The 25,168-nt window shown below is 53.2% G+C and overlaps 1 protein-coding gene across 1 annotated transcript in view; it reads left to right on the top strand.

Annotated features, from left to right (window-relative positions):
• Positions 1-25,168, top strand: part of VWF (von Willebrand factor) — a 198,747-nt gene that overhangs the window by 115,865 nt on the left and 57,714 nt on the right. Inside the window, exons 23-29 of the mRNA XM_068561367.1 lie at positions 1,929-2,124; positions 2,893-3,108; positions 6,761-7,001; positions 12,495-12,589; positions 14,647-14,807; positions 21,986-22,089; positions 23,105-23,243. Of these exons, the coding sequence (XP_068417468.1) occupies positions 1,929-2,124; positions 2,893-3,108; positions 6,761-7,001; positions 12,495-12,589; positions 14,647-14,807; positions 21,986-22,089; positions 23,105-23,243 (1,152 nt within the window). The remainder of the gene's footprint in view (positions 1-1,928; positions 2,125-2,892; positions 3,109-6,760; positions 7,002-12,494; positions 12,590-14,646; positions 14,808-21,985; positions 22,090-23,104; positions 23,244-25,168) is intronic.

Below are 25,168 nucleotides of genomic sequence, written 5' to 3'. Positions count from 1 at the left end.
CAGACCTGGTGGGTGTGCCAGAGGTGACTTGGGAAGCATGAGGCACTCAGGGCCTGAGAACTAGGAGGGAAGAGAGCGGACACTGAGACGGGGGTGAGGGGACAGACGCATCCCCAGCGTCACTGCTTCGCCGGGGCTGGCCTTGGGTGTCGGCGTCCGGAGGAGAGCCTCGCTCACTCACGAATCTGTCCGGACACTGTTCAACCATCCACTCACCGAACTGGTGGCCGAGGTACAACAGTGAAACAAAGCAGAGCAGAATCCTGGCTTTGTTTAGTTTAAATTCTAATGGGGGGAGGCCGACAGTAAGCAGAACCAACAAGGAAACTGTGTCACGTGTTAGAAGGTGATAAATCCTGGCGAGAGAGAGAAAGCAGAGGAGGGGCAGGAAGTGCTAGGTGGGAGGATTGACGTTTTCATTGCGAGGTCAGGGAGGGGCTGGTGCCTGATGTGCCAACACTTGCTATTTGTCAAGCAAACGAGGAAACGTTACTCCATCCTCTTTCTTATTAATGATATTTACTTGGGTACATTTTATATGGGTTCGGAACCCTCACTAGATTGTTCGTCCTGCATCTTGTTAAGTCCGAGCTGGAAGGGGCTCCAGGAGATGACCTTACGGAGCCCGGCCTGAGCAGGTGTCAGAACACAGGGAGGTTCCGCAGCCACAGTTTAACTCTGGTAAATTGCAGAGCAAGAGTCAGGGCCCTGGGGTCCCAGCCTTTGCTCCAGTTTGAACCAGGACCCTCCTCAATAGAGACCAGCAGATGCCCCCGGCTGTACCGTGTGAGAGACAGGCTCGACTCCCCAAAACGTTCCTGAATGTGCATCCCAGACTCAGAAGCATGGAGAACAAGCCATGTGCCGGTGGCCTGCATCCCCTCCTGATCACCCTCGCAGGCTGCCCTGGGGTCCTCGCTGACCCCCCACCTCCTTCGATCATGATCACAACCCCCGGGGTCCTCTTGGCTCGGGGCCCTTTTTCCTCAGTGATGCTCAGTGGCCAAGTCAAAATCAAGAAGTTAGGAAGGGGGACGGTGGCTCAGTGTTTAAGAATCCGCCTGCCAATGCAGGGGACACGGGTTCGAGCCCTGGTCCGGGAAGATCCCACATGCCGTGGAGCGATTAAGCCCGTGCGCCACAACTACTGAGCCTGTGCTCTAGAGCCCATGAGCCACAACTACTGAGCCTGAGCTCTAGAGCCCGTGAGCCACAACAATTGAGCCCTCATGCCACAACTACTGAAGCCCACGAGCCTAGAGCCCACGCTCCGCAACAAGAGAAGCCACCGTAATGAGAAGCCCGTGCGCCGCAATGAAGAGTAACCCCTGCTCTCCACAACTAGAGAAAGCCCGTGCGCAGCAACGAAGACCCCATGCAGCCAAAAAATAAATAAATAAAATAAATAAATTTATTTAAAAAAACAAAAAGAAGTTAGGAAGGTGTTTTTCTTGGTCACCCAATGTTCTCAGAAGACTTGCACCATAACAGTTCAGCCTGCTTCGCCCATGTGTGTGGCAGAGATAAGTGTGCAAGAAAGGGGCGCTGGCTTTGCACTCCATGCCCCTCGGCATCTCCTCTGACAGGCAGGGTGATGGAGTCCACCCATCCACCGGTCATAGCTCTGTGACCTCAGGCAAGTCGCTGTCCCTCTCTTGTGTCCCCGTCTTTAAGTGACAGGATAGTCTCTAAACCCTTTCCTGCAGGACAGGTCTCTGACTCTAAGGATTTAAGAGGGGGCACGGAGCTGCTGGTGAAGATACTGCAGTTCCTGTTTTATTTTCTTTTGCAGCCTAGGGCTTAGCTGTGGTTTATTAAATTCATATCTATTTTTCACCTGGGGATCGCTTTTGATGAAAACCAGCTCATGAGAGCAAGGAAGCTGCGGCTGCTTTGGTGGCTGCTCCACGGTGGTGTGTCCCCCGCAGCTGTCCCCGGTCTACTCGGGGAGGACGTGTGGCCTGTGTGGGAATTACAACGGCAACCAGGGGGACGACTTCCTGACGCCCGCGGGCCTGGTGGAGCCCCTGGTGGAGCACTTCGGAAACTCCTGGAAGCTGCGTGCGGACTGCGAGGACCTGCGGAAGCAGCCCAGCGACCCCTGCGGCCTCAACCCGCGCCTGAGTATGTGAGCCCTGGACTGGGGGCCCCCGGAGCCCCGAGCTCCCTCGGGTTCCAGAGCATTCCACGGACGATGCGCCCACTGCGGGGGGAGGGGCAGGCGCGCCCCCAGAACCCTGAGATTCCCCCGGGTTCCAGAGCATTCCGTGGATGGTGCGCCCACCGCGGGGGGAGGGGCAGGCGCGCCCCCAGAACCCTGAGATTCCCCCGGGTTCCAGAGCATTCCGTGGATGGTGCGCCCACCGTTGGGGGAGGTGGGTCTTTGTTTTCACCATCAGCATTTGATGATCTTCATCTGGATCATTTATTCTTCGAAGTCTCTTTATTGAGCACCCTCCGTGGGCCGCACCCTGGGAAAGAAAAAAGTAGCGCGTAGCTCTTCCCCTGGACGTTCTCGGTCTCTCGGAGCAGCAATTAAATTATCGTAAGATAGATGCACGGGGCTGGCCACGGGCAGATTCGTCTGCGGTAGCGTCCTCAGGCCTACATCGACTGCCCCCTCTTACCCTCTTACTCATCAGGCAACCGCTTCTCCCTAGGAAATGTGGTTGATTATATATTTAAGCCATCAGGAAAGTATACTGGCTGCGGAAGAAAAATCGCCATGATTCCCAGACCTGAGAGAATTTGTTTTTACCGCTGCCGCAGCGAGGGAGGGGCGGGGACGGGGATTTCGAGCCGGAGCCGGTGACCCTGGGGTCCGCGCGCGCATCGCCTGCGGTCGCCTCAGACCGTGCGGGGCCCCGGGCCACGCCGCTCCTCTCCCCACAGCCAGATTCGCGGACGAGTCCTGCGCCATCCTGACGTCGCCGAAGTTCAAGGCCTGCCACGGCGCCGTGGGCCCGCTGCCCTACCTGCAGAACTGCCGCTACGACGTGTGCTCCTGCTCCAACGGCAGAGACTGCGTGTGCGACGCGGTGGCCAACTACGCAGCGGCCTGTGCCCGGAGAGGCGTGCGCATCGGGTGGCGGGAGCCCAGCTTCTGCGGTGGGTGCCCTCCCGGCCCGCCGCCCCTCCACTGCCACGCCACCTAGCGGGATCCACTCGGATGCCCTGCGGCCTCCGCGCTGGTCCCATTCAGAGCGCTGTCTGGACGGGCCCAGGGCATCCCTTCCCATCTCCTCTCGATTCTCACCTCCCTGAAGGACAGCGCGGTGGGGACGGACCTGTGCCTGGAGGGCAAGTTGACCCCCTACCTGGGGGCCTAGAACCTTGCCGTCCCTGCCTGGCAGAGATTTCCTGTGGTCGCTGCCACCTAGTGTGGGATGCATGTAGGGCCAGCTTGAGGAGTCAGTGGGTCTCTGCATCCCTGGAGGATCTGATGAAGTGATGGGAGATGCAGGTACCAATCCTCTGCTTATAACTTCAGGCAAACCATCAGGGCAGTCCCCGCCCACATCTCCAGCACTGTGTGAAGTCGTATAAAATAGAATAACATCCTTGTCCCCAGACGACGTGAGAGTCCCACCCTGCACTGTTAGATGCCTGGCACCCGAGTTGGTATCTGCCCCGCACTCTGGTCCCTGGTTGGTTGTTACTGTCGCTCTGGGAACATTTGCCGAGTGCCCTGCGTGGCGAGGCTGTAGCAGTGCTTCAGGGCCTCGACCTTCCTTTTTGAGGCACAGGTGGAAGCTGCCTCCCTACTAGGTGCCTGTCACACTGAGCAAGAGAATTAGTAGATTAAGGCAGGGGCAACCAAGGAAGGCTTTCTGGAGGCGGTGCGCTTGAGCAGGCTTTTAAAAAGCACTTTCTTGACAAAAATGGTGTTTCTGTTGGTGGAATAATAGTTGGGATGCGTAGAAGTGAAGGCATTCAAGCAGGATAAGGTCTAGTGGATGCTCTGATTTGTAGGGTGAAGTAGATACATTTGGAGACTAAAATGTCAGTGGTTCTGACAGAGCAGGAAAATAGGAACTACAAGAAACGGTAAAAGGACTTAATATCATGTATTTGAGGAGAAGTTTAGGCTTAGGGGCTCCAGAAGTGTCACTCTTTGGGGTCAAATGAGCCAACTTATGATTCGAGTCTAAGCCACCTTATAAAAACAAGAAGCAGAGACAAAGTAAGGACGAAACGGAACAAGTGTTTAGATGTGTGAGGTTGTGCCCCTGTGCCTCTAGCCCTGGGGTGGCACGGGGTCACGGGCCAGCAGCTGGGAGAACTGAGTCTGGGACCTCTCTGGGTAACTTGCTTCGAGCACTTTACTTCACCCTCCAAAAACCCTTATTAGCATTTGCTGTTCAGAAACTGGGGGCGTAATTTGGAGTAAGTGGCGTCTGTCTGTGACTATGCTTTGGTTGTCCCCCAATGTTAGCAATTATGCATTATCCCTGTGCTACAGCGTCCGAGGGATTTCCTAATTTAGGACAGTCTCCCAGCATGCTGAGGGCTTACCGAAATATTCTTTAAACTTTAGGAGCAGCAGTTCTTAACCTCCACCCAGAACAGAACAAGAGGGGGTGAGCTGACCCCGCAGCAGCGGGCGCTGAGCTTTGTTTAGAGTTTCCTGGCTCCTGAGGCAGGAAGTGTGGGTGGTGGGAAGGACCTGTCCCTGGAGACTTTTAAGGACAAGAGAAGTCTGTCTCTATAGTTGAACCAGTGAAAACCAGCCAGGTGGTCACGGGTTGTCCCTCTGAGGCCCGAGGAAGGTAGGCAGGATGCCTGGGTTCCTGCCTTAATCCTGCACCTCATTTTCCCTTCCTGAGAAATGAACAGGCTCCCTAAACCACTAACTCCATCCCCAAGAAGAGGCCACACCCACTGGGGGACACGCCCTGAGCAAGGCCTGATTGCGTAGCTGCTTTGCAGGGTGCTGTGAGGAGACTCCGGAGAAGCAGAACACATGTTTTTCCTTGTAAACTGGTTATGTTTCCTTTGGAAAGACAAGACCACGGGCCCCTGGCAGGCAGGGACCGAGTCTTACCGTCTCTGCATCCCCCAGCCTAGCAGAGCCCTGCCACGCCGTGGACACACAGCCAACATCTGTTAAACTGATGCACATCACCTCTGGGGAAGAAGGAGAAATTGAACACAGCTCCGAGCCAGCTCCCCAGAGAGAAAAGCCCTCTGGGCTCCTGCTCCTCCTGGATGGGTGAAATTGCCCTTTTAGTCGTAGGCGCAATGGATTGAATGGGATTCCCATCTTTATGGCCCAGCGCGTCCCATCTTAATCTGCCTTTGCTCTAAATATTCATCCAATGACCCAGCCTCTCTGCTGGTTCAGAGAAAAGCCTGTGTCTAATATGGTTAAAGCCCCTCCCCTCAAACACCACCCCCGGAGCAGTTGTAGGCAGGGAAGTTGCAGGGCTTGGGCATTTCTGAGGTTCATGGCCAGGCTTTCCCTTTACAGCTTCTGTGGGACACAGCCAGCGGGTTTCTGCCGTAGAAATGGCTTTTAACAGGGAAGGGAAGGGTTCTAATGGTCCCGGGAGGAGTGTCCCCAGAGTGAGATTCTCATTTCTTGGACGACAGCTGATCAGCAACGAGAAAGCGTTTTGAAAGATCCAAGGGCCTCCCCCGCCATCCCCCCAGTAAAGAATTCCATCATCAGGCGAGAGCTCCGTGAGTGCAGAGTGGGCTGAGTGCTGGCCAGGACCCTCCAGTGCTGGGTCCTCTTAGGAGAGGACCTTTGTCTGAAGCCTGTGGAGCTGGGGCTGCGTTTCCCCTGTTAATCACAAGGGCAATAAAGCGGCAAACATTCACCACCTGCCAGGCACGGCTCTCAACTCACTTAACCTTCACAGCGACCCAGGTGGACGTTAGTTTTATATTCCAGAGAGGACACTGCTAACTCGAGGGGGCGCTGGGACTTGAACCCAGGAGTTTGGGATCTGGCGCCCACTCCCTCCCTTAGCTGCTCTGCCGCGTTGCCGTGCTTCCTGTAAGCCTGTGTCTGTTGTGCCGTTTCTGTGGGGGGGGCCGGGGGGTGGGGTGAGGGCTGTGGGTAGGTGGACGCTGCCTGCTTTGCTGGGGCAGGTCCAAGGGTGTCCCTGCTCTTTGTGACTGGCACGTCCCCAAAGCCTGGTTCCTAGGGGACCGTTTCCTTTCTAGAGCATAACGGTTAGGAGCATGAGCTTTGGGGTCGCAGAGAGCTGGGTTCAAATCCTGCCTCGGCCTCTCCCTGGGAGGCGTGACCCTGATGAGTCACTAAGTTAAGTTTCAGGTTGCTTACCTCTGGGGGGGGCGGGGCTGTGAGATCTGAGGCATTGAGAGGCAGCCAAGGCGTAAAGCCCACGGTGAAGAGCAGGCAGGGCGTTCAGTAGGTGCTCAGCTAAGGGAGCTGTTGTTATTATCATCAGGGAAGAAATGCCCTTGCCCATCCCCGCCAGTCCTTTTTAATGTTTACAGCCCTAAAATCCACCAGGATCCCTACTATGTCCCAGGCTTTGAGAATTCAGAGATGACCAAAGCAAGGTCCCCCTGGTTAAGCAGAGGAGAAAACGTGTACATCCGTAATTAGAACAGACATTCGTGAAAATAAAAACACACTTTGGCTCACAGTGGGAAGAGAAGGCGGTGACCGTACAGATATGACTGGGGGTCCCAGCGGCAAGGGGTGGCACCCCCGGTCCTAGAACCACAGTCCTGGTCATCTTAATGCCTCCACTGAGGCTGTCCTTGCCCCGCCCTCTCTCCCCAGCGCTGAGCTGCCCAGGAGGCCAGATGTACCTGCAGTGTGGGACCCCCTGCAACCTCACCTGCCGATCCCTCTCTTACCCGGACGAGGAATGCACCGACGTCTGCCTTGAGGGCTGCTTCTGCCCCGTGGGGCTCTACCTGGATGAGACCGGGGCCTGTGTGCCCAAGGCCCAGTGCCCCTGTTACTACGACGGTGAGATCTTCCAGCCCGAAGACATCTTCTCGGACCATCACACCATGTGGTAAGTCGAGCAGTGGGGCTGGGGACCTCGGGAATGGCAGGGCTGGGAAACGTTCCTCCGTGTCCTTCATTTCATGGATGGGTAAACTGACGCCCAGGACAGGCAGTGCCTGTCCAGCGTTGCACAGCAAGTCGGGAGCAAAGCTGAGATTTCACCCAGGTCTTCTGACTGCCTTGCTGTGCAGGGCACTGGAGCTTCAGGCTGGTGGCAGAAGTAAGTCATGAACAGTAAGCCAGCTGTCACGTGTGGAGCCCCATTTCTCTGCACTAGGTCTCAGCTTCCCTTTTCTAGAACAAAAGATGGCAGTTCTCCTTGCCCCCCTCCCCTTCAGCCGCCTGTCAGTGTTCTCAGGCTGAAGCACTTGAGCCAGGAGAAGGCATACCATAGCAACATTGCCTCAAGGGTGTATCGCTGTCCCGACTTGCTTCATGCTTTTTCCGAAAAACAGCTCCAGGTCATGCACGCTTCCTGGTCAGTTTCAGCAGGGCTGTCACGGTCGCAGAAGAAATTTGTAACAGAACATTTATAAACACCTCATTGGCACCAGTTCTGTCCCAGTGCTGGGCTAGAGATTGTAACCTAAAGATGAACCAGACACAGGGTGGACCCCAGAGAAGCTGAAAATCTACGAGGGAAACCAGTTGAAATGTCCTGATTATGGAAAATTTCAGACATCAAACTGGAGAGGATAGTATAAGGAGCCCTAATGCATCCAGCCCCAGCCTCCATAATTATCACCACTTTGCCATTCTGATTTGATCTATCCCTTCCTCCCCTTTTTGGCTGGAATAATTTAAAGAAAACCTCAGATATTATTTCATTTCATCTGAAAATACTTCAGTATGTATTTCCAACAGAGAAACACTTAAAAAAAATAAATCTAACCATAATACCATTATTAACCTAAACATTAACAATCATTCCTTAATAACATCTAATATTCAATCCATGTTCACTTTTTCCTGATTGTCTCAAAATGTCTTTTTACAATTGGTTTGTCCAAGTCAAGATCCAATCAGGGTCTGCACGTTGCATGTGGTATGAAGCTTTTTCTCATCACTCCGGTGAGATTAATTTGCCATCCTTCCCAATCTCCTATATCCAAAGTGGGTTGTTTACACTTGTATTAAAACGGTTATGGTCATTGGGCCTGGATTTCTGCAAAAATGTGTGAAATCTCCCCTCTAGACTGTGACCTCCTGAAGAGTAGAGACTGTATCTTAGGCCCTGATCCCTAGTAGCTAACCGTTCTGATACAAAGTAGGTACCATTCATGTTTACTGAGATGAAATAACTATATTTGGTAGACTCGCCATATCAGAGCCATAAAAACCCCTGCTCATTCAGAAAAGGGAAGGATCTCTTCCGTTTGGGAGGAATTGGGGAAGACTCAATGCAGGAGGTAACTTTTGAGTTTGAGGAGGATTCTACTGGCAGAAGTGGGGTGGAGGGTTTTGGGGGTGGAGCTGAGGTCCAGGGACTAAAATGCACAAGGCATGCTCATCAATCACCAAGGTAAGTCCTCTGGGGGAACATATGTGTGCATGAGGGAAAGATAAGACCGGGGGGAAGTTGGGACCAGCATCAGGGGTCGGTCTTTGGAAGATAAGGTGAGGACTGATGCTTGAGCAGTAAGCCATGGGACCTCAGAGGGTTTGAGCAGAGAGCAAATAGGGTCAAAGTGTAGTTTTAGGGAGTAGGTTCTGGAAGCTGCATGAGTTATGAGGTCAGTTGTGGGAAGATGTTGATATAGTCTAGTCGGAAGGTAAGGCCCTGGGCCAAGTAATAGCAGCAAAGATGGAGGGAGTCAGGAGCTAGAGATGCTGGGAAGGTGAACAGACCAGTGGGATGTTTGGGAGGAGGGAGAGGTGTATTGAAGGTGGTCCCAGGGTTCTGAACTTGAATGCTTGGGAGAACAGTGAGACCAAGAACTGCAAGAGGACTCTTTTGTAGGTGGAGGGAAGATAATGAGTTCGGTTTTGGCCTCGATGACTTTGAGTGACCAAGAGGGCATCTTGGTGAATGAATGGAACCGATGGCTGGAATTATGGGTTTGGAGCTTGAGTAAGAGATTGGGGCTGGAGGTACCTGTTACAGCTGTGAGAGTAGCTAGGCTTCTAAGAGGGGAGGACCAAAGATGTGAGAACGTTCAGAGGACCAGGGGAGGAGAAAGGGGATCCCATGAGAGAGGCCGAAGAAAAAAGGCCAGCGGAAAGGGCAGAACCAGGAGAGGCCCATATCACGGACATGAAGGGAACAGGGGAGTAGTACCATCTTCTGTTGGCTTGGGCATTTGGCCTTAGCCCAGTGGTTGTTTTACCATAGTTGTCGAGCTATAATATTCAAGGTGTTTCTCTCTGGGACCTTGAAACAACACTGTTAGGCAAGCAGGACTTGCTTTTTTAGTAAGGAATTGGAGGCTTAGAGAGATTATCACTTTCCCAAATCACCCAGCAAGTGGCTGGAACCCAGGGACCCTTGAACTCTTCATGTTACATGGAGAAGAGGCTGTTGAATTTGGCGATCAGAAGGTCACAGTGGCCCCCTTGTTTCATAGTGTGGTGAGGAAAGAAGCCAGAGGGTAGGGGGCTGGGGTGACTCGGAGGACAGCAATGTGGCTGGTATTGGTAAAAATAACCAATTTTACCATATCGGAAGCACAAGGAAGGTTGGGGGGGACAGCAGCTCCTGGGTGGGCAGGGGGCCAGGGGGTAGCCCTGGCTTCAGGCTCTTCTCAGGGTTTGGGCATCAGTGGCCTCTCCGTGACCACCTCCTCTTCCCAGTCTCCCCTTCAGGCACCAGGGCTGAAAGCTGTAGATCATCTGTTTTTTCACTTCATTTAGAAAATTGGATTTCAGGGAGAATGTGAGCCAGAGGGAACTCAGGGCTTGTCTGTGGCTATTTATTTTTATTCTTTTTAATTAATTAATTTATTTGGCTGTGTTAAGTCTTGGTTGTGGCACATGGGCTTCTCTCTAGTTGTGGCACGTGGTCTCCAGTGCGCATGGGCTCAGTAGTTGCGGCGAGCGGGCTTAGTTGCCCCGCAGCACGTGGGATCCTAGTTCCCCGACCAGGGATTGAACCTGCGTCCCCTGCATTGGAAGGCGGATTCTTAACCACTGGATCACCAGGGTTCTATTTTTATTTTTATTCTTCTGACAACACACTGCAGAATCAGCACAGCTGGGGCAGGTGCTAGTGACGCCCGTGGAGAGGTGGTAGGAAGGTGCAAGCACACGTGGCCTGGAGGTTTCTCCAGACCATTCGTGTGGTATCCAAACAGCCATCACAGTGTGTGCTCACTCCAGGTAGGCCAGCTGTGAGCCAGGAGTTGACTTTTAACCTACCTGCAAGGTTTTCTATTTTTTTTTTTTTGAAGTAAAATTAAGCTTTTTGGTCATGTCCAAACGATAGATAGAACATGGCATTTGGGGGAGGATCTTTTTAAGCCAGGTGTTAGTTAACAACCAGAAGCACAGAATCTGCATGTGCCCAGGGAGGGAAGGGCTGATTCCCTTGTTCATTCAACAAATGTTGATTGAACAGCAGTCATGTTAAAAATGTTCAAAATCGTTATAATCAGCGAAACGCAAAATGAAGCAATAACCGTTACTGCATATCTGTTAGACCGGGAAAATTTGCAATCTGGATAATGCCAAGTGTTGGCAGGGCCATGGGACATGGGGCCCCTGACCTGCTCCTGGTGGACACAGACTTGTTCAGATACTCCCAGTATTGTTTCAAAATCTCAATCTGATTATGTCACATTCCTGCTTGGAATCCTTCCAAACCTTCCCCTCAACAGGCCTTAGGGTGAAGGTCAGATCCCTCCCGCGGCCTCCCAGGCCCCATGGGATCTGACCCCTGCTACCTGTCCCCTCTCCAATGCCCTGGCCTCCTTTGAATCCTGAAGGTGCTTTGCTGCCTTCAAACCCAAGTCCAGTTGTACCTGAGAGAGCCAGGGGCACAGTCTATGCGAATTGGACATCCACACCTGGCAGTCCCACCTGGGCATATATATTAGAGTTCTTCATGTAGGGTACATGTATGAAGATGTCAATCACAGCCTTGTTTACGGTGGCGAGGAGTGAGGGACAACCTTCCATGGCTTCTACCCTCTTGGATCTTTTTTTTCTTTCTATTTTTTGGCCACGCCCCTAGGCATGCGGGATCTTAGTTCCCTGACCAGAGATCGAACCTGCTCCCCCTGCAGTGGAAGCTCGGTGTCTTAACCCCTGGACCGCCAGGGAAGTCCCTACCCTCTTGGATCTTATAGTCCAGTGGCAGAGAGAGATGTTAACCAAGTAATAACTCAAATGCATGTCAAATTACAAGTGTGGTAGGAAGCAAAGTATGTGGTCTATGAAAGCTTGAAGTGAGGGGGGGACAAAGGCGGTTTTGTGTGCGTGTGCGTGTGTGTGTGTGTGTGTGTGTGTAAGTGATGTCGGGCCAGAGGAAACAGTGTGTGCAGGAGCATTTGCATTTGAGTGGGGCAATGCACCTTCAAGATGAAAAGAAGGCCAGGGGGATGGATAGGGGACGGGTAGCAGGGCTCAGACCGTGTGGAGCCTGGGAGGCTATGGGAGGGGTTTGACCTTCATCCTAAGGCCTGTTGAAGGGAAGCTATTGAAGGATTCCAAGCAGGAATGTGACATAATCAGATTTGGGTTTTGCAAAGATACTTGGGCTGCCATGAGGTATGTGTTTTGGAGGGAGGTGAGGAGAGATGCAGGACATCAGTGGGAGGGCTTTTGCACCATCCAGGTGACGGGGGTGGGGCTCAGCAGTGGAGATGGAGGTGGGTGTGGCTTCCAGCGATATTCAAGCCACCAAGCCCAGGGCTTGGGGATGGATAGGGTGTAGGGGGTGGGGAGAAGGCAGTGTCAGGGCTGAGCCCTGGGTTTCTGGTTTGTGAAACTAGATGAATGGTGGTTTCATTCGAAGAATCCAACCCCGGGGGGAGAATTGGCTTTGGAGGGGGGATAGTGAGTTCAGTTTTGGACACACTGAGCCACACAGGTGGTTATCACATAAGCATTTGAATACGTGGATCTTAAGTTCAACGGAGAGATCGGGGAGAGATCGGAGCTGCTGACGTGAACCTGAGTCCTCTCTGTAGTTGAGGCCGGACTTGCAAATGGCACACACAGTAGGAGGACTCGGAGAGGGGGGCTGGGATGAGTCCGCAGGGGGGCGGAGCTACAGTGAGCCTGAGAGGAGCAACCAGCAAGGTGGGAGGAAAACCAGGAGGGATGTTTTGTTTTCTTTTCGTAGAAGGATGGAGCAGGCAACAGGGATGACTAATGTGGAAGGAGATCAAGTAAGAAAAGAAGTGAAAACAGTTGCACTGGGTCCAGTGGCGTGGAGGTCACTGGTGGCCTTAGCAGCTGCGTTTCAGCCGGGTTATGGGATGGGAGCCCGGCCAGAGGGGGCAGAGCACGCTGTGGGAGGTGGGGAATCCCTCTAAGTCAGGCTGTGACCTCCTCTCTGCAGCTACTGTGAGGATGGCTTCATGCACTGCTCCACGAGTGGAGCCCCGGGGAGCCTGCTGCCCGACTCGGTCCTCAGCAGCCCCATGTCCCACCGCAGTGAGTACCACCCCCAACGGGCTCTCCTCTCCCTCTGCTCAGGTGGGGTGGGTGAGGGAGCTGGCTGCGTTCAGGTACGCGTTTGTGTGTGTGACTTCCAGGCCTGGATGTGCCTTTGCATGTACACATCCCAATTGTTGAGGCAGGAAGAGTTTTATTTTGTGATGGGGAAAGACTGAATTGCCTGCAGGATGGACCAGGGAGATCTCTCTTCTGCCCACGGCGACCTTAACCCAGGGAGCAGCTGTGGGTACATTGGTCCTTCATGGCCTCATTTTACCGAGGGACACGGTGACCGGAACACCTCTTTAGAAAGCTTCTCTGATGGATTTGAGACAGAGGGGTTTGGACTCGGTGCCCTCAGTTTGAAGGTCCTAATAGATGCTGTGCTGTTGAAGGACAAGGCACAGGAGGGAGACCTGGTGGGACCATATTCCACGTTTATGGATCAGAAGAGTCCAACATCCTCGCTTAGAAAGGACCCTCCTGGTAGGAGGGAGCGAGATGCCTTTAGGCAGATAAATGGGCTATTTTCAACCTCCAGCTTGACCTCTTCTCCCTACCTCTCACTTTCCTAAGGCCCCCTCTCTCCCAGTGACGCAGCTCTGTGCCTGCGTTTGTTTTCCGGCTGGTCCTGGTGGGGAGTCCAAGAACAGGATGCCCGCATGGCCGGGTGAGGGCCCACCTCCGGGTCCTCGCTGTGTGCTCACCTGGTGGAAGGGGCAAGGGAACTCCGTGGGGTGTCCTCTAAGGACGCTAATCCCATTCCTGAGGGCTCCACCTTCATGACCCAATCACCTGCCCCAAACCTCACCTCTTAAAAGCATCACCTTTGGGGGTTAGGATTTCCACATGTGAATTTTGGGGGGATACAAACATTCAGTCCATAGCAGACCTCAAGGTCACTCATCCCTCTGCCTCTTTCTTCTTCCTGCTCTCTCTCACTGTAACGTTTTTTTCCGACACTCCACCCCTCTCTGTTGCATTCTGCCTCTTAGGTCTGATGCTTCTCTTGCCCAGAGTCTTCTAGCCTAGTGACAGGAAGGTATTTTTTTTTTTCAAAGTCAGGAAACTCCTAGAATTCTGTGCCATTTGGAAAAGCCATTTAACCTCTTAGGGTTTCAGTTTCCTAACAAAAGTTTCCATATAAAAACAAGGCTGGAAATTCTGACTTTCTTGTCCATAAGAGATACTAAATGCTACATATGTATGTAAGGTACAAATGCTATTCAATGCACCAGGGTTTTTGAAACACAGGTGCTGTGTCAGTTATCTGCTGTCATCATTTACTCAGTCAACACAGTGATACCTACTAACTGCCAGGAAATAGAACAGTGAACAAAGCAGACAAAAGTGATACCTACTAATTGCCAGGAAATAGAACAGTGAACAAAGCAGACAAAACCCCCTGCCTTCCTGGAGCCTATGTTCTAGTGTGTAGGTGGGGTGGGGGTGAGCAATCAACAAAGAAGGAAAATAAGTGGTATATCAAATGGTGATGTCAGACGGTGATCCTGCGGAGAATGACAAAGCAGGGAGTGTAGGAGTGTCCAGGGATGGAGTGTTACAGGTTTAAATAGAGCGGCTGGGATGGCCAGGGGCTGGGCAGAGGATGCCATGTGAGCAAAGCCCCCTTTAACGTTGTTGTGATTAAATTAACTAATTTTAGGAATTTAAAATTAAATGTGTTGGAGCAGAGGTTCCTTTTAAGCACCCAAACCCAGGTCCTTTAAAGCCTGGCTCTGGATGTTTTTGCAGTGCGTCCTGATTCAGTGCAGCAGGCAACAGCAGGGTCAAGGGGGCTGAGGACCGCGGGCCATTAGAGGGATGCTGAGCTCGGCAGGGGCATCTTCAGTGTAGGCAGAGGTCAGAGCTCAGATGAGTAGATGAGGCTGCCATTCAGGACCCAGCTGGAGGTCCAGCAGTGCCTTGTCCCGGGGCGTGGGCAGCCTGAGCCTCTGGGGTTGAGTGACTGCACGCAGGGGGCAAAGGACAGAGTAGAGGGCAGATCCATTCACCCCTTCGATGATCGTCTCTTTGGTTTTCCTGACTCCAAGGCAAAAGAAGCCTGTCCTGTCGGCCCCCCATGGTCAAGCTGGTGTGTCCTGCTGACAACCCGAGGGCTGAAGGGCTGGAGTGCGCCAAAACCTGCCAGAACTACGACCTGGAGTGCGTGAGCATGGGCTGCGTGTCCGGCTGCCTCTGCCCCCCGGGCATGGTAAGCCACCCAAGCCGCAGGGGGATGTCGACCTGCCGGGTTCCCGCGGGCAGGGGACAGTGAGGTGGGCTGCGGAGGCAGAGAGAGAAAGAAACAAGAGCTACGCAAGGACGGCACTGGGGCTGCAGACGGGGTGCAGGCGGGGGCGGGGGTGAGTCCTCTGTGGCTGGGTCAGCCGCCGGAGGCGGGGGGAGAGCTGATGGGAGAGCTGGGGTTGACCTTGATCTTGGTGAGAGCTGACAAAAATACAAGAACTTAGCACAGTGGTGCCCTAGGAAGCAAGGCAAGGATTTCCAGAAAATACTTAAAAGTGCCAACGGGCATTTCCACTAGAATTTTCGCAAGGGCTCCATGCCACTGTACGAAGATGAGGAGACACATGCATGCACACACACACACATGCACACATTTCTGCATATGATTTGCATTTATGTGTATAACTCTGTATCTCAAGAGAAGACACTGCCGTCAGCAAGCCGCGGGCCCACCAATCCCTTCCCCACACTGAGCCTTGTTTTCCTCATCTGCAGGGTGAGCCGTGAGGTCTTGGTCAGCTCCTAACATTCCGTGTCTCTGGGGCGGAGGCTGCAAACCGTCACCCTCGGCCAGCCCTTCCTTGTGGTCCCCCAGCTGCTGGTCTGCGGCCGCCTGGCTCCTAGTGCATCCTGGTGGTGGCAATGGCCTGAGCACACCCAGGCCCCCTTAGCTCCGTCCCAAGTCTAGTCTTAGGACATCTGTGTATTAAATATACATAGACTATTCTTGTCACCCTGAAGGATGCAACTTCTGGATTCTTCTCTTTCAAATGCATCCCGTCTTCTTGCTTTCTCTAATTCCCCATACCCAACATGAGCAGTGAGGGCTGGGGTGGGAGTCCTAGAGGCCAAAATTGGTGGGGGGAGGCAAGATGGCCCTCTTATGGCTGTAAAGGTCATTCATGATGCCCAGGCCTCGGCTTGGGGGCAAGTATCCTAGGCTGTGGGAGCTGGAAACTTGGATGCATCACCAGCGGCCCTCAGGAAGGCTGCGGACTGGGGTGTGTGCAGGGCACACGGTCTCTCTCTTTCCCTCCAACCCTCTCTCCTCCGAGACGGACAGAGTAGCTGTTATCCATTCTCCCTGGGTGCTCCCCTCTGTCTTAGCCTCTGAGGATTCTAGAACTGTCTTTTCTAATGGGGGAGCTAGAGATTGGCCAGGGAACATCCCCAAACTGGAAGAACTTGTTTGGTGCCTTAGCAGAAGGAGGTATAAAGGAGGGGGAAACTCAGACAAGAAATAGGAGCGTGGAGAGGAAACTTCCATATTGTTCTTTTTTACCCCAAGGGCCTCTTATTTTGACTGTTCCTTCTCCATACTTGGAGAAGAAATTCTCCCGACATCAGAGAAAGCTCTGGCAAAAAGAGGGATGCCACTCAGGAGACTGGAAGCATTGAGGGGCTCTTTCAAATGAACTTTTTTTTCCCCCACGAAGGAAGTAGTACGGAGAGTCTTAAATATTAGTAACCACAATAATTGCATTATTGTCCCAAATCCCCAGTGGAGAGCGAGGCGTTGAATGCAGGATGAGAACGTGTCGTTGGGGACTCGTGGGCATTCCTGCAGCCTCTGGCCTGCTGAGGACAGTCTCTGGACATCTGTCATGTTAACAAGGTGTCTCTCACCCCAACCGCACAGGTTGTGAACTTGAGGCTTGTGGGCTAAGGGACTGGGCTGTTTTCACAACTGCTTCATTATGATGTCAGCTAACATGCAAATCGTCGAGGCCAGGTCTGCGAGCAGGAAAGTCTGGGTGATTTATGAAGTGCGCGGTGTGCTGGCTGCCGCCCGCGACCCGTGTTCTTGGCCTCCACGCAAAGGAAAAGGAGCCGAAAACACTGTTTGGGCCCATGGGTGCAGACGTCCTCCGAGGGGGTGTTTCTCGTTCGGCCATCCCCTGTGGAAGGTGGGAGGCTGCGGCATGTCACTGAGGGTTTGGGGGAAGAGGTCAGGGGTTCTGAGGACTCGAGAGGGGGAGGGAGCAGCTCCTTCCTGGGGGGCAGATCCACAGGGAGCAGGGAGAGTAGGAACAGGGGCCCGAGGGCCCAGCTCCCAGCCCAGCCTCACCGCTTCCTGGCTCCTCGCTTTTGCACATTCACTTTCGCTGAGCCTCAGTTGCCTCATTTGTAACATGGGCACAGAATTCCTGCTCTGCCTTCATCACACATGGGCCTGAAGAAGGAATCGTATGTGAAAGCGCTTTTAAAACCAGAAAGTGCTATGGGATCATGGGAATAGCTTTAGTTGTTGTTTTCATCCGTAACCGAGGCTGTCTCAGAGGCTGGGCCGGCCCCCTCCTCTGGTCCATGGGAGAGACCCAGGAAGGGCCCATTTTCATAAATTTCCAATCTGTTGTGGACCAAAGCTTTTGTAAATATAACAGAAGTGAATTATCAGAAAAATGAAGCAAAAGGCAATGACATACAAACACGAGTAACAGACAGGATATATTGCACGTGATTTTCTAAACACCTACTACCCTCCAGGCTGCACTCAACGTCCTCACAGACCTGCACTGGTCCTGAGGACCACCCCCCTCTTTGCAGTTTGTTCCGGGCCTGGTACCCGCTCAGATCAGAGGCTTTCTGCGTCACTCCATCTGTTCCTGACCCTGGTGCCAAGGTCTCCTTGCATGGGACAAGGGGTGGGGATGCTTTCTGACCACCCTGATGGATGATGGTTGGTGCAGAAGCAGCCCCGAGCTTCCAGGCTGGAATCTGGGCTCCTGACGTTTACTTCAACAGAGTGGCAAGCCACTTAACATCTTTGTGTCTTTATTTTTCTCACCTGTAAAATTGGGTCAGAAGGGTTCTTGAGAGGATTGGAGGTGACAGTGGTGGGTACATGGAAGTCGCTTCGTAAGTGGTGGTTTAATGACCGCGGTTACAAGAAGTTCATGGAGGAAAAGCATGAACCATATTATGGACAGAGATGCTATAGGAAACTAGTGCACACTGGGGAGCAATTTTTTGGACCTCAGGATCCACATGTAAGACCCACTAGATCAATAAAATAAAGGGGTTGCCCTAGAAAATTTCCCAAGTCTTTTTCTGTGGTTAAAAAATCCTTGAATGCACCTCCTGCCTTTAAATTAGACTATTACCTGCCTCCACCACGAGGTGGCAGCAAAGCACAACCCACCGCCCGGCTCACTCTGTCTCAGTCGAGGCTGTAATTGTCTCCAGGCAGAGCGAGGAGCCCTAAAGTCTCACGCTTTCAACATCACCCCCCCGCCCCCCGCCCCCGCCCCCCCCCCTCCCCGAGCACACAGAAGGAGACCGAGGAGAGAAAGGGCACAGAACCATTCAAGGCTACATAACTGTGTAGTGGAAATCCTGGCCTCCTGACTCCCAGTGTAGTACCCCTGTCTGGGAGATGCTCACTTATGCTCTGAAGCCCAGTGGTCACATTTTCCAAACTGGTACCCAGTTCTGCTGGTACTGGAAAAGCTCTCAGCAGCTGAGACGTGTGTTCATTTCCCTGGTCCTTTGAGGCCCAGTTTTCTCACTGGCCCACTATGAAGCCTGAAAAGACTTTGGCGCTGCTATTTGGGTTTGTTTTTTGTTTGTGTTTTTTGTTTTTTTAAAATTAATTTTTATTGGAGTCTAGTTGATTTACAGTGTTGTGTTAGTTTCAGGTGTACAGCAAAGCGAATCAGTTATACATATACATATATACCCTCTTTTTTAGATTCTATTCCCATATAGGTCATTACACAGTATTGAATAGAGTTCCCTGTGCTATACAGCAGGTTCTTATTAGTTATTTATTTTATATATAGTAGCGTGTATATGTCAATCTCAGTTTCCCAACTTATCCCTCCCCCCCTTTCCCCTTTGGTTGGCGCTGCTTTTTGAAAGCTAGAGCTTGGGCTGAGGGGCCCATCCAGAGAGGGCCTCTCATGTGTGCACTGTAAATCCTACGAGATGTTAATTCTAAAAGGCCCAGGAAAGCCCTCCTGTCTCAAAGATATCTCCTACACTTCCTATGATTTGTCACCTAATCAGGTTTACTTGAAGTATAATAGTATGAATTTAGTTTGGTTAATAAAAAACAACTGTAAAAAAGCTTACCTTATAAATCCTCATAGGAAGTCATTCACACTTTAGCATGAATTATTTCATCAGATTCTTTCCTCTAGCAAACATCTGGTTGAAGGCAGCTGCATTGAGCTGGAAGTATTGGTGGGGAGAACAGAGGACAGCTGAAAGGCAAAAAATGATTCTGGAGAATGGGTCAGTATGGCGGGGTGAAGATGGGGCCTTTTCAGAGAAGAGCAACAATGCCAAGTTTTTTCTACTTCATAATTTTTCTTTGGGCTGATCAAGACCCAGGACTGTGTTCTCAGCACGAGCCTTTCTTACTCAAGGTGTCATGAGCTGATGAACAATGGCGACAGCTGTTTCTGCCTGTTTTCTTCTGAAGTCCTTGAAGGACATTCGTCAACTTTCGTCAGCTTTATCTTATTATCCTTCTGGTGTCCTAAAGGGAAAAACGCTAGGCAGGAATGGTTCTCTTCTTTTCAAACATGAAGTTTAAGTAAGTGACTTGCACGAAATTCACTTTGGGGCTGCTGTACTGGCCCACCCCTACACGTGGACCCGTTCTCATCCCCATCCCGTCCATCTCCTGCATGTGTCTTTATCTTTCTATCTCTGGATACTTTAGCGCTTTAGGACTCTGGGTGCTTTTGGCTAGGCTGGTGATATTTGATCTTCTGTCCCAAGTCGGGAGCCTCCTGCTGAGAAACCTCTCCTCTCCCTTTAAGGCTCCACTTTGCTTCCTCCAGCTCTGACCTAGGTCTAAACCTATGCCCCTGTCCTCATTTGATACCAAGGTCCTATTTTAATATCATAATCCATCAATTAGTCATCTCCTTTCACTAAAATAAGCAGGGCAGAGAGGAGCCATGTGGTTTGTCAGTGAGAGCTCGGAAGGAGGTGACAGTATTATCTCATGGCCAAGCTGGGATTTGAGTTTTCTGTCCCTTGGAGGAGGGCCGGGCTCCCTGGGACTCACCCCTGGTCCAGGCGAGGGGTTACCTGGGCCCTGGGAGTGCAGGACTTTTTGTCAGTGGGTTGTCCACCCTGGAGAGAGGTAAAAACATCCAGCACGCAGACCAAGAGGCCTGGGATCCCTCCCCGCAGCCTGCTTCCGCTCAGGGGAGGTGAGCAGGGCCGCTTTCTGGAATCCATCCTGCATCGCTTCGCCTCACATAATGTTTCCCGTAACGAGGCTCGTTGTCTGGTTGGTCTCAACTGCAGGAGCCGGGGCTGGCGAGCAGGTCAGGGATCCCCAGGGAGGCCACGGTCATTCCCAGAGTAGCCACGAGGTGGCGGGTCTGGGACTTACATCAAAGATGACAAGCTTGGGGGATGCGGGGGTGAAGCCTGATGGCAAGGCCTTTGAAGACGGGGGTGGGGGGACGTTCCCCGTCCTCCCTGTTCCCACCAGGCTGCCATCCTCCCTACTGGGTGCCTAAGCTGGATGTCTGCCAAGGACATTGCGGCCCCTGGAGGTAAGAGCCACCCAGAGCGTGGTCCCCCTGCATCTTCCTCACTCTAGCTCCCATCCTGCCCCTTCCCCTAGGCCCCGGGGACTCGGGAACACTCCAGAGGCTGCGTGAAGCTGGTGGCTGAGTCGTGGAGGTTCTTCTTCCCACCCCTTCCGACACACACACACACACACACACACACACGCGCATGCACCCACACATACACATACACATGCATGCACACACACGCAAGCTCACACCCACAAACACATGCATGCAAATACACATGCACACACACACTTGCACGCACACATATACATATGCACACACATGATTTTAGTCTGTGATCCTTGACGTGAAAGCCCTTTGTTCAGCCCAAGACCGCTCTGTCCCAGGGCTTTGTCTGGCTCTAGGCCCAGGGAACCCAGGCTTGTTTGCGGAGTGACGGGATCGCACAGGTGCTAAGGCACCCAGACCAGCAGCTTCTCACCCCTCAGGTGGCTCTGGAACCAGAGTGTCGTGGTCCCTTCACCCAGGGTCACGCAGAGCCGGCATCCAGGGCTGCCTCCTAGGGTTGGGACAGAAGCAGATCTACGTGTGGGATCAGAGTGGGTTTGGCCAGCTCTCCCTAAGGTCACTGGGGCCAGCGGGTCTTCATTCTTTTCCTCTGGCCCCGACACCCCTGAGGAGTATAACCTGTCCCATAGTTACTGCTTCGCTGGTGGGGGGGGTGGGGAAGGAGCGCAGGCCCCGTGAGGGTGTGTTGGACCGTCAGGGGACTGGGTGACAAGGGTGCACGTGGGGCTTGAAAACCCCCAGCCTCTGGTTCTGGTCCCTCCCTGCCTGTGGCCACTATTCAGCTTTCACCTCTAGGGCATTAAGTGCATTGTTCACTAATTAATTCATTTTATTAAATACATTATCCATTTTCTTCAACTACAAAACATAGTAGATGCTCAATGAAGAACATTCAGAAAAAAAATGTAAAAGCCAAAAAAGAAAATAAGATTCCCTTATCCTAGCTCATCAGAGGCAACTTCTACACTTCCCAAGCCCTTTGGAGGCAACTTATATATTTCCTTCAAGACTTTTTTTTTTTTTTTTGAAATCTATGCATATATATATTCATCATTGGGACCATACGTGTATACGGTTTTTTTCTCCCTTGTTTTAGAAATTAACAGCATAAGTAGTTCTCAAAACTTTTCAGATTTTAATGCGCTCCACAGGACACCATCACCTGGAGATTCCTTAATGGGTTTAATCATTTTCCTATTGTTGAACACTTGGTTGCTTCCATTTTTTTTTTTTTGGAATGATAAATAATTGTACATTAATTTTTGCCTATAACTCTATTACCTTTGGAGAAGTCCTCTGGAGGAATTACTGGGTCTAAGGAGATGCACGTCTCAAGGGCTTCTGACATTTGTTATTGGAGTCTCCACCAGGTCCCAGGGCTCCTGCCCCTGCAGTGTATGAGGGCGGAGGCAGTCAGAGTGTCTTCAGCTGAGCCGGGGCGGGGGGGACCGGTGTAGACAAGAGCAGGGATTTCAGCCCCAGCCTGGGCGTGGGCTCCCTGGGCCGCCTCTGGCCGCGGCTGTTGGATCACTCGTTACGGCCCCAAGACTCTTGGATCGCTTTCCCTTAGGTCCGGCAGGAGAACAGGTGTGTGGCCCTGGAAAGGTGTCCCTGCTTCCACCAGGGCAGAGAGTACAGCCCCGGCGAGACGGTGAAGGTGGACTGCAACACTTGGTGAGGCCGGGAAGGGTTCCAGGGACGCTGGGGACGGGGGACGGGGTGCTCTGGCACTTGCTCGCCTCCCACCCGTGGTAACGTGGCTGCTCCTTTCCTTTTCTCTGTGCCTCTGTTTCTCCATCTGTCAAATGGGAGACTTTATCGTCCCGTGTACTCACCCCACGGGGACACTTTCTGGACAGCAGTGTTTCCTGGGGAAGATAAGGGCCATATCCGTCACTGCATGTGTGACCAAGCTATTCCCAGGGCATGGGATCGGGGGTCCTTCTCTGGCCTTGTCCTGTCCCCCAGCCATATTGCAAGTGTGCTTGCCGGGAAAGAGACCGTCCTTCACACAACCCCGGGCTCTGCTCACTCACCGTGCCTTTCTTTGGGGCAGTGCACAACTTTAGTGAAGGGCCACGGGGACAGGCAGGAAGGGGCTTAGTGTCTGGGGCCTGAGGTCTGAGCTTTCCACCGCTGCCGCCCCTGTCGGGCTTCCTGATGTCGGCTCTGTTACTGGGCGGAGGGATGGGGCCATAGGGCAGCCGGCAAGTCGCTGTGGGTTTACACACATTGCTGCCCACCCTCTCCTGGCAGAAGCTCACAGCTGGTCACCGTTTCCCCAGCTCAGAATTTTCCTGCCATTCTGGACGTGTGTCCCCTTAGCCTCGGAGGGGCTATCGGCCTCAGTGTCTTTTCTGTAGAGACCCTGTGGCCCCTCCCAGGTGATGTCCTGGGAGGCTGGACTTTGGCACGTCCGGAGCAGGTGGTGACAGAGTGTCCCCAGGTCACCTCGGCCAACCAGGGCCCTTCTTTGCCTCGTGACGGGGGGTCAGCATGGCTTCCCTCTCCTCCTGGGCCCCGTGCTCTAAAAATGTGTGGGTTCATGACGGCGGGGCCCTGTGAGGTCCGATCCACAGGCTGCAGACCACCCTCCCAACGCTTCCTGAGGCCTCCTGGAGGGTGGGTGGCGTCCTCGCGGTCCCGGCGCCCGAGGGCCCCGCCCTCACCCCCCTCATCCTGTTCCCAGTGTCTGTCGGGACCGGAAGTGGAACTGCACGGACCACGTGTGCGATGCCACGTGCTCCGCCCTGGGCCTGGCTCACTACCTCACCTTTGACGGGCTCAAGTACCTGTTCCCCGGGGAGTGCCAGTACGTCCTGGCACAGGTGAGAGCAGGGGTCGGGGGGCGGGCGTGCTCCCAGGCCGGATGCCACCGTTCTGTCGGTGGAAACAGCTCTGGGGGCTGGTTTCTACGGGGGTGATTTTCCAGCCCCTGGAGAGGCAGGACCTCGAGGCTCGAGTGACTGCTGGGTTCCTCCAGCTCGCCTGCACGCCTCCCCGGACGGGACGGAAGCTCATTCGTTGACTGGCCTTGGTGTGGGGCAAGCTCCCATCCGCCCCAGTCCCAGCACAGTGGAATGAGAGGAAGGCTCCCTTTCCTTCTGGCAGACACGGCCTCAGTCAGGGGACCAGTGGGGAGTGGAGCCCCAGCGCCCTTCCTGCCAGCACCCTTGGGCAGTGAACAGCCCACTCAGGGAAGGTTGAAATGACCCCTGGAGTTTGGTTCCCGCCTTGTGATTCTATTCTAGTTTACTCTGTTCTATTCTATTCTTTTTTTTTTTTTTTTTTTTTTTTTTTGCCGCACCTCGAGCCTTGTGGGATCTTAGTTCCCCAACCAGGGATTGAACCCGGGCCCTCGGCAGTGAGAGCGCAGGGTCCTAACCGCTGGACCGCCAGGGAAGTCCCCATTCCATTCCATCGCATTCTCCACCGTTTTCCTTTCAAACCTCTGCAGCTCAGAACGGGGAGGGGGCGAGGGGGTGCGGGTACAGAAGGTCCCGCTGCCAGGCAGGCCGAGGAGCAGCCTGGGGGAATCCTAGCTGCTGAGGGAGGGCTGCTTGGCCCCCTTTCCCGCCCACGGATTCCTGCAAGTTCCTCTTGCTGGGTGACACCGACGCGGGTGAGCAAGGAGGGCTGAGCGCTTTGCCCTCGAGGCAGCTGGACTCTGCGCAGCTTAAACAAGTGTGGTCTCTCCGTCTCCACTCTCAGGAGCGGCAGGGGAGGGGGCTCGGTGTGGGCTGCAGGGAGGACCACAGACCCGAGGGAGCCTCAGCCCCAGAGACAGAGCTGCAGGGCCCGGGAGTCAGGCAACGAGGGCAGGGGCACCAAGCATGAAGCCTGCCCAGCGCGCGGGGAGCGAGCCCCCTGCCTCTGGCCTGCGCCCCAGGCTGGCCCCAGAGAGGTGGGCGGCGTGCTGGGGAGACGGGCCTGCACCCCACGAAATGCTTTTACCCACACCCAGGAACCCTCTAGGGCTTTCCTACACATCGTCTATGGAAGCCCGTCTTTCTGTTATCTGTCTGCCTCCCAGCCTTGGTAGCAAAAGATGGGGTGACACCAGCTCTGGGCCTCCACTCCCCAGCCAGGTTCAGATCTGAGCACCCAGAAAACACGACATTTCAGTGCAACGAGAGGGGCCGGTCAGACCTACCGCCCCAGCTCTTCCTGCCTAGGAGAAGCTGGCCAGGTGGGCCAGTCGGAGCCCCTCCGAGTCATGCCCCTTGTGGGGCTGCTTTTCCTGCCCCACCGCCAGTGCCATTGTCCTCTCTGATACTTTGTCCGGGGTCCTCCTCCCTTTCCTCCCTTCCTCCTTTGGGAGGTGTTATCAGGACTTAACTCTTTCTCCTTCAGAAAAATCTCAGCTGGTGACAAAGCACTTGTACCTTCGTTCCCTCTTTTAACTTTCACAATCCCATTAACCCAACACAAACCCGTTTAACCTAACATTCCTATTAACCCAACACAAACTCATTAACCTAACAGCCCCATTCACCCAAGGCAAACCCGTTTAACCCACCAATCCCATCAAGTTGGCGGATCCCATCTTACAGAGGGGCACATCATGTGTGGGGAATGTATGTATGTGTGAGTGTATGTGTATGTGTCTATGTGTGTGCATGCATGTCTGGTATATATGTGTGTGTGTGGTATGCATGTATGTGTGTGTGTGTGTCTTTGTGTGTATATGAATGTGTGTCTCTGTACGTGTGCCTCTGTGTGTGTGTGTGTGTGTGTGTGTGTGTGTGTGTGT

The sequence above is a fragment of the Eschrichtius robustus genome, chromosome 13, assembly GCF_028021215.1.
Source record: "Eschrichtius robustus isolate mEscRob2 chromosome 13, mEscRob2.pri, whole genome shotgun sequence".
NCBI lineage: Eukaryota > Metazoa > Chordata > Mammalia > Artiodactyla > Eschrichtiidae > Eschrichtius > Eschrichtius robustus.
This window is presented reverse-complemented; position numbering and strand designations above follow the sequence as displayed.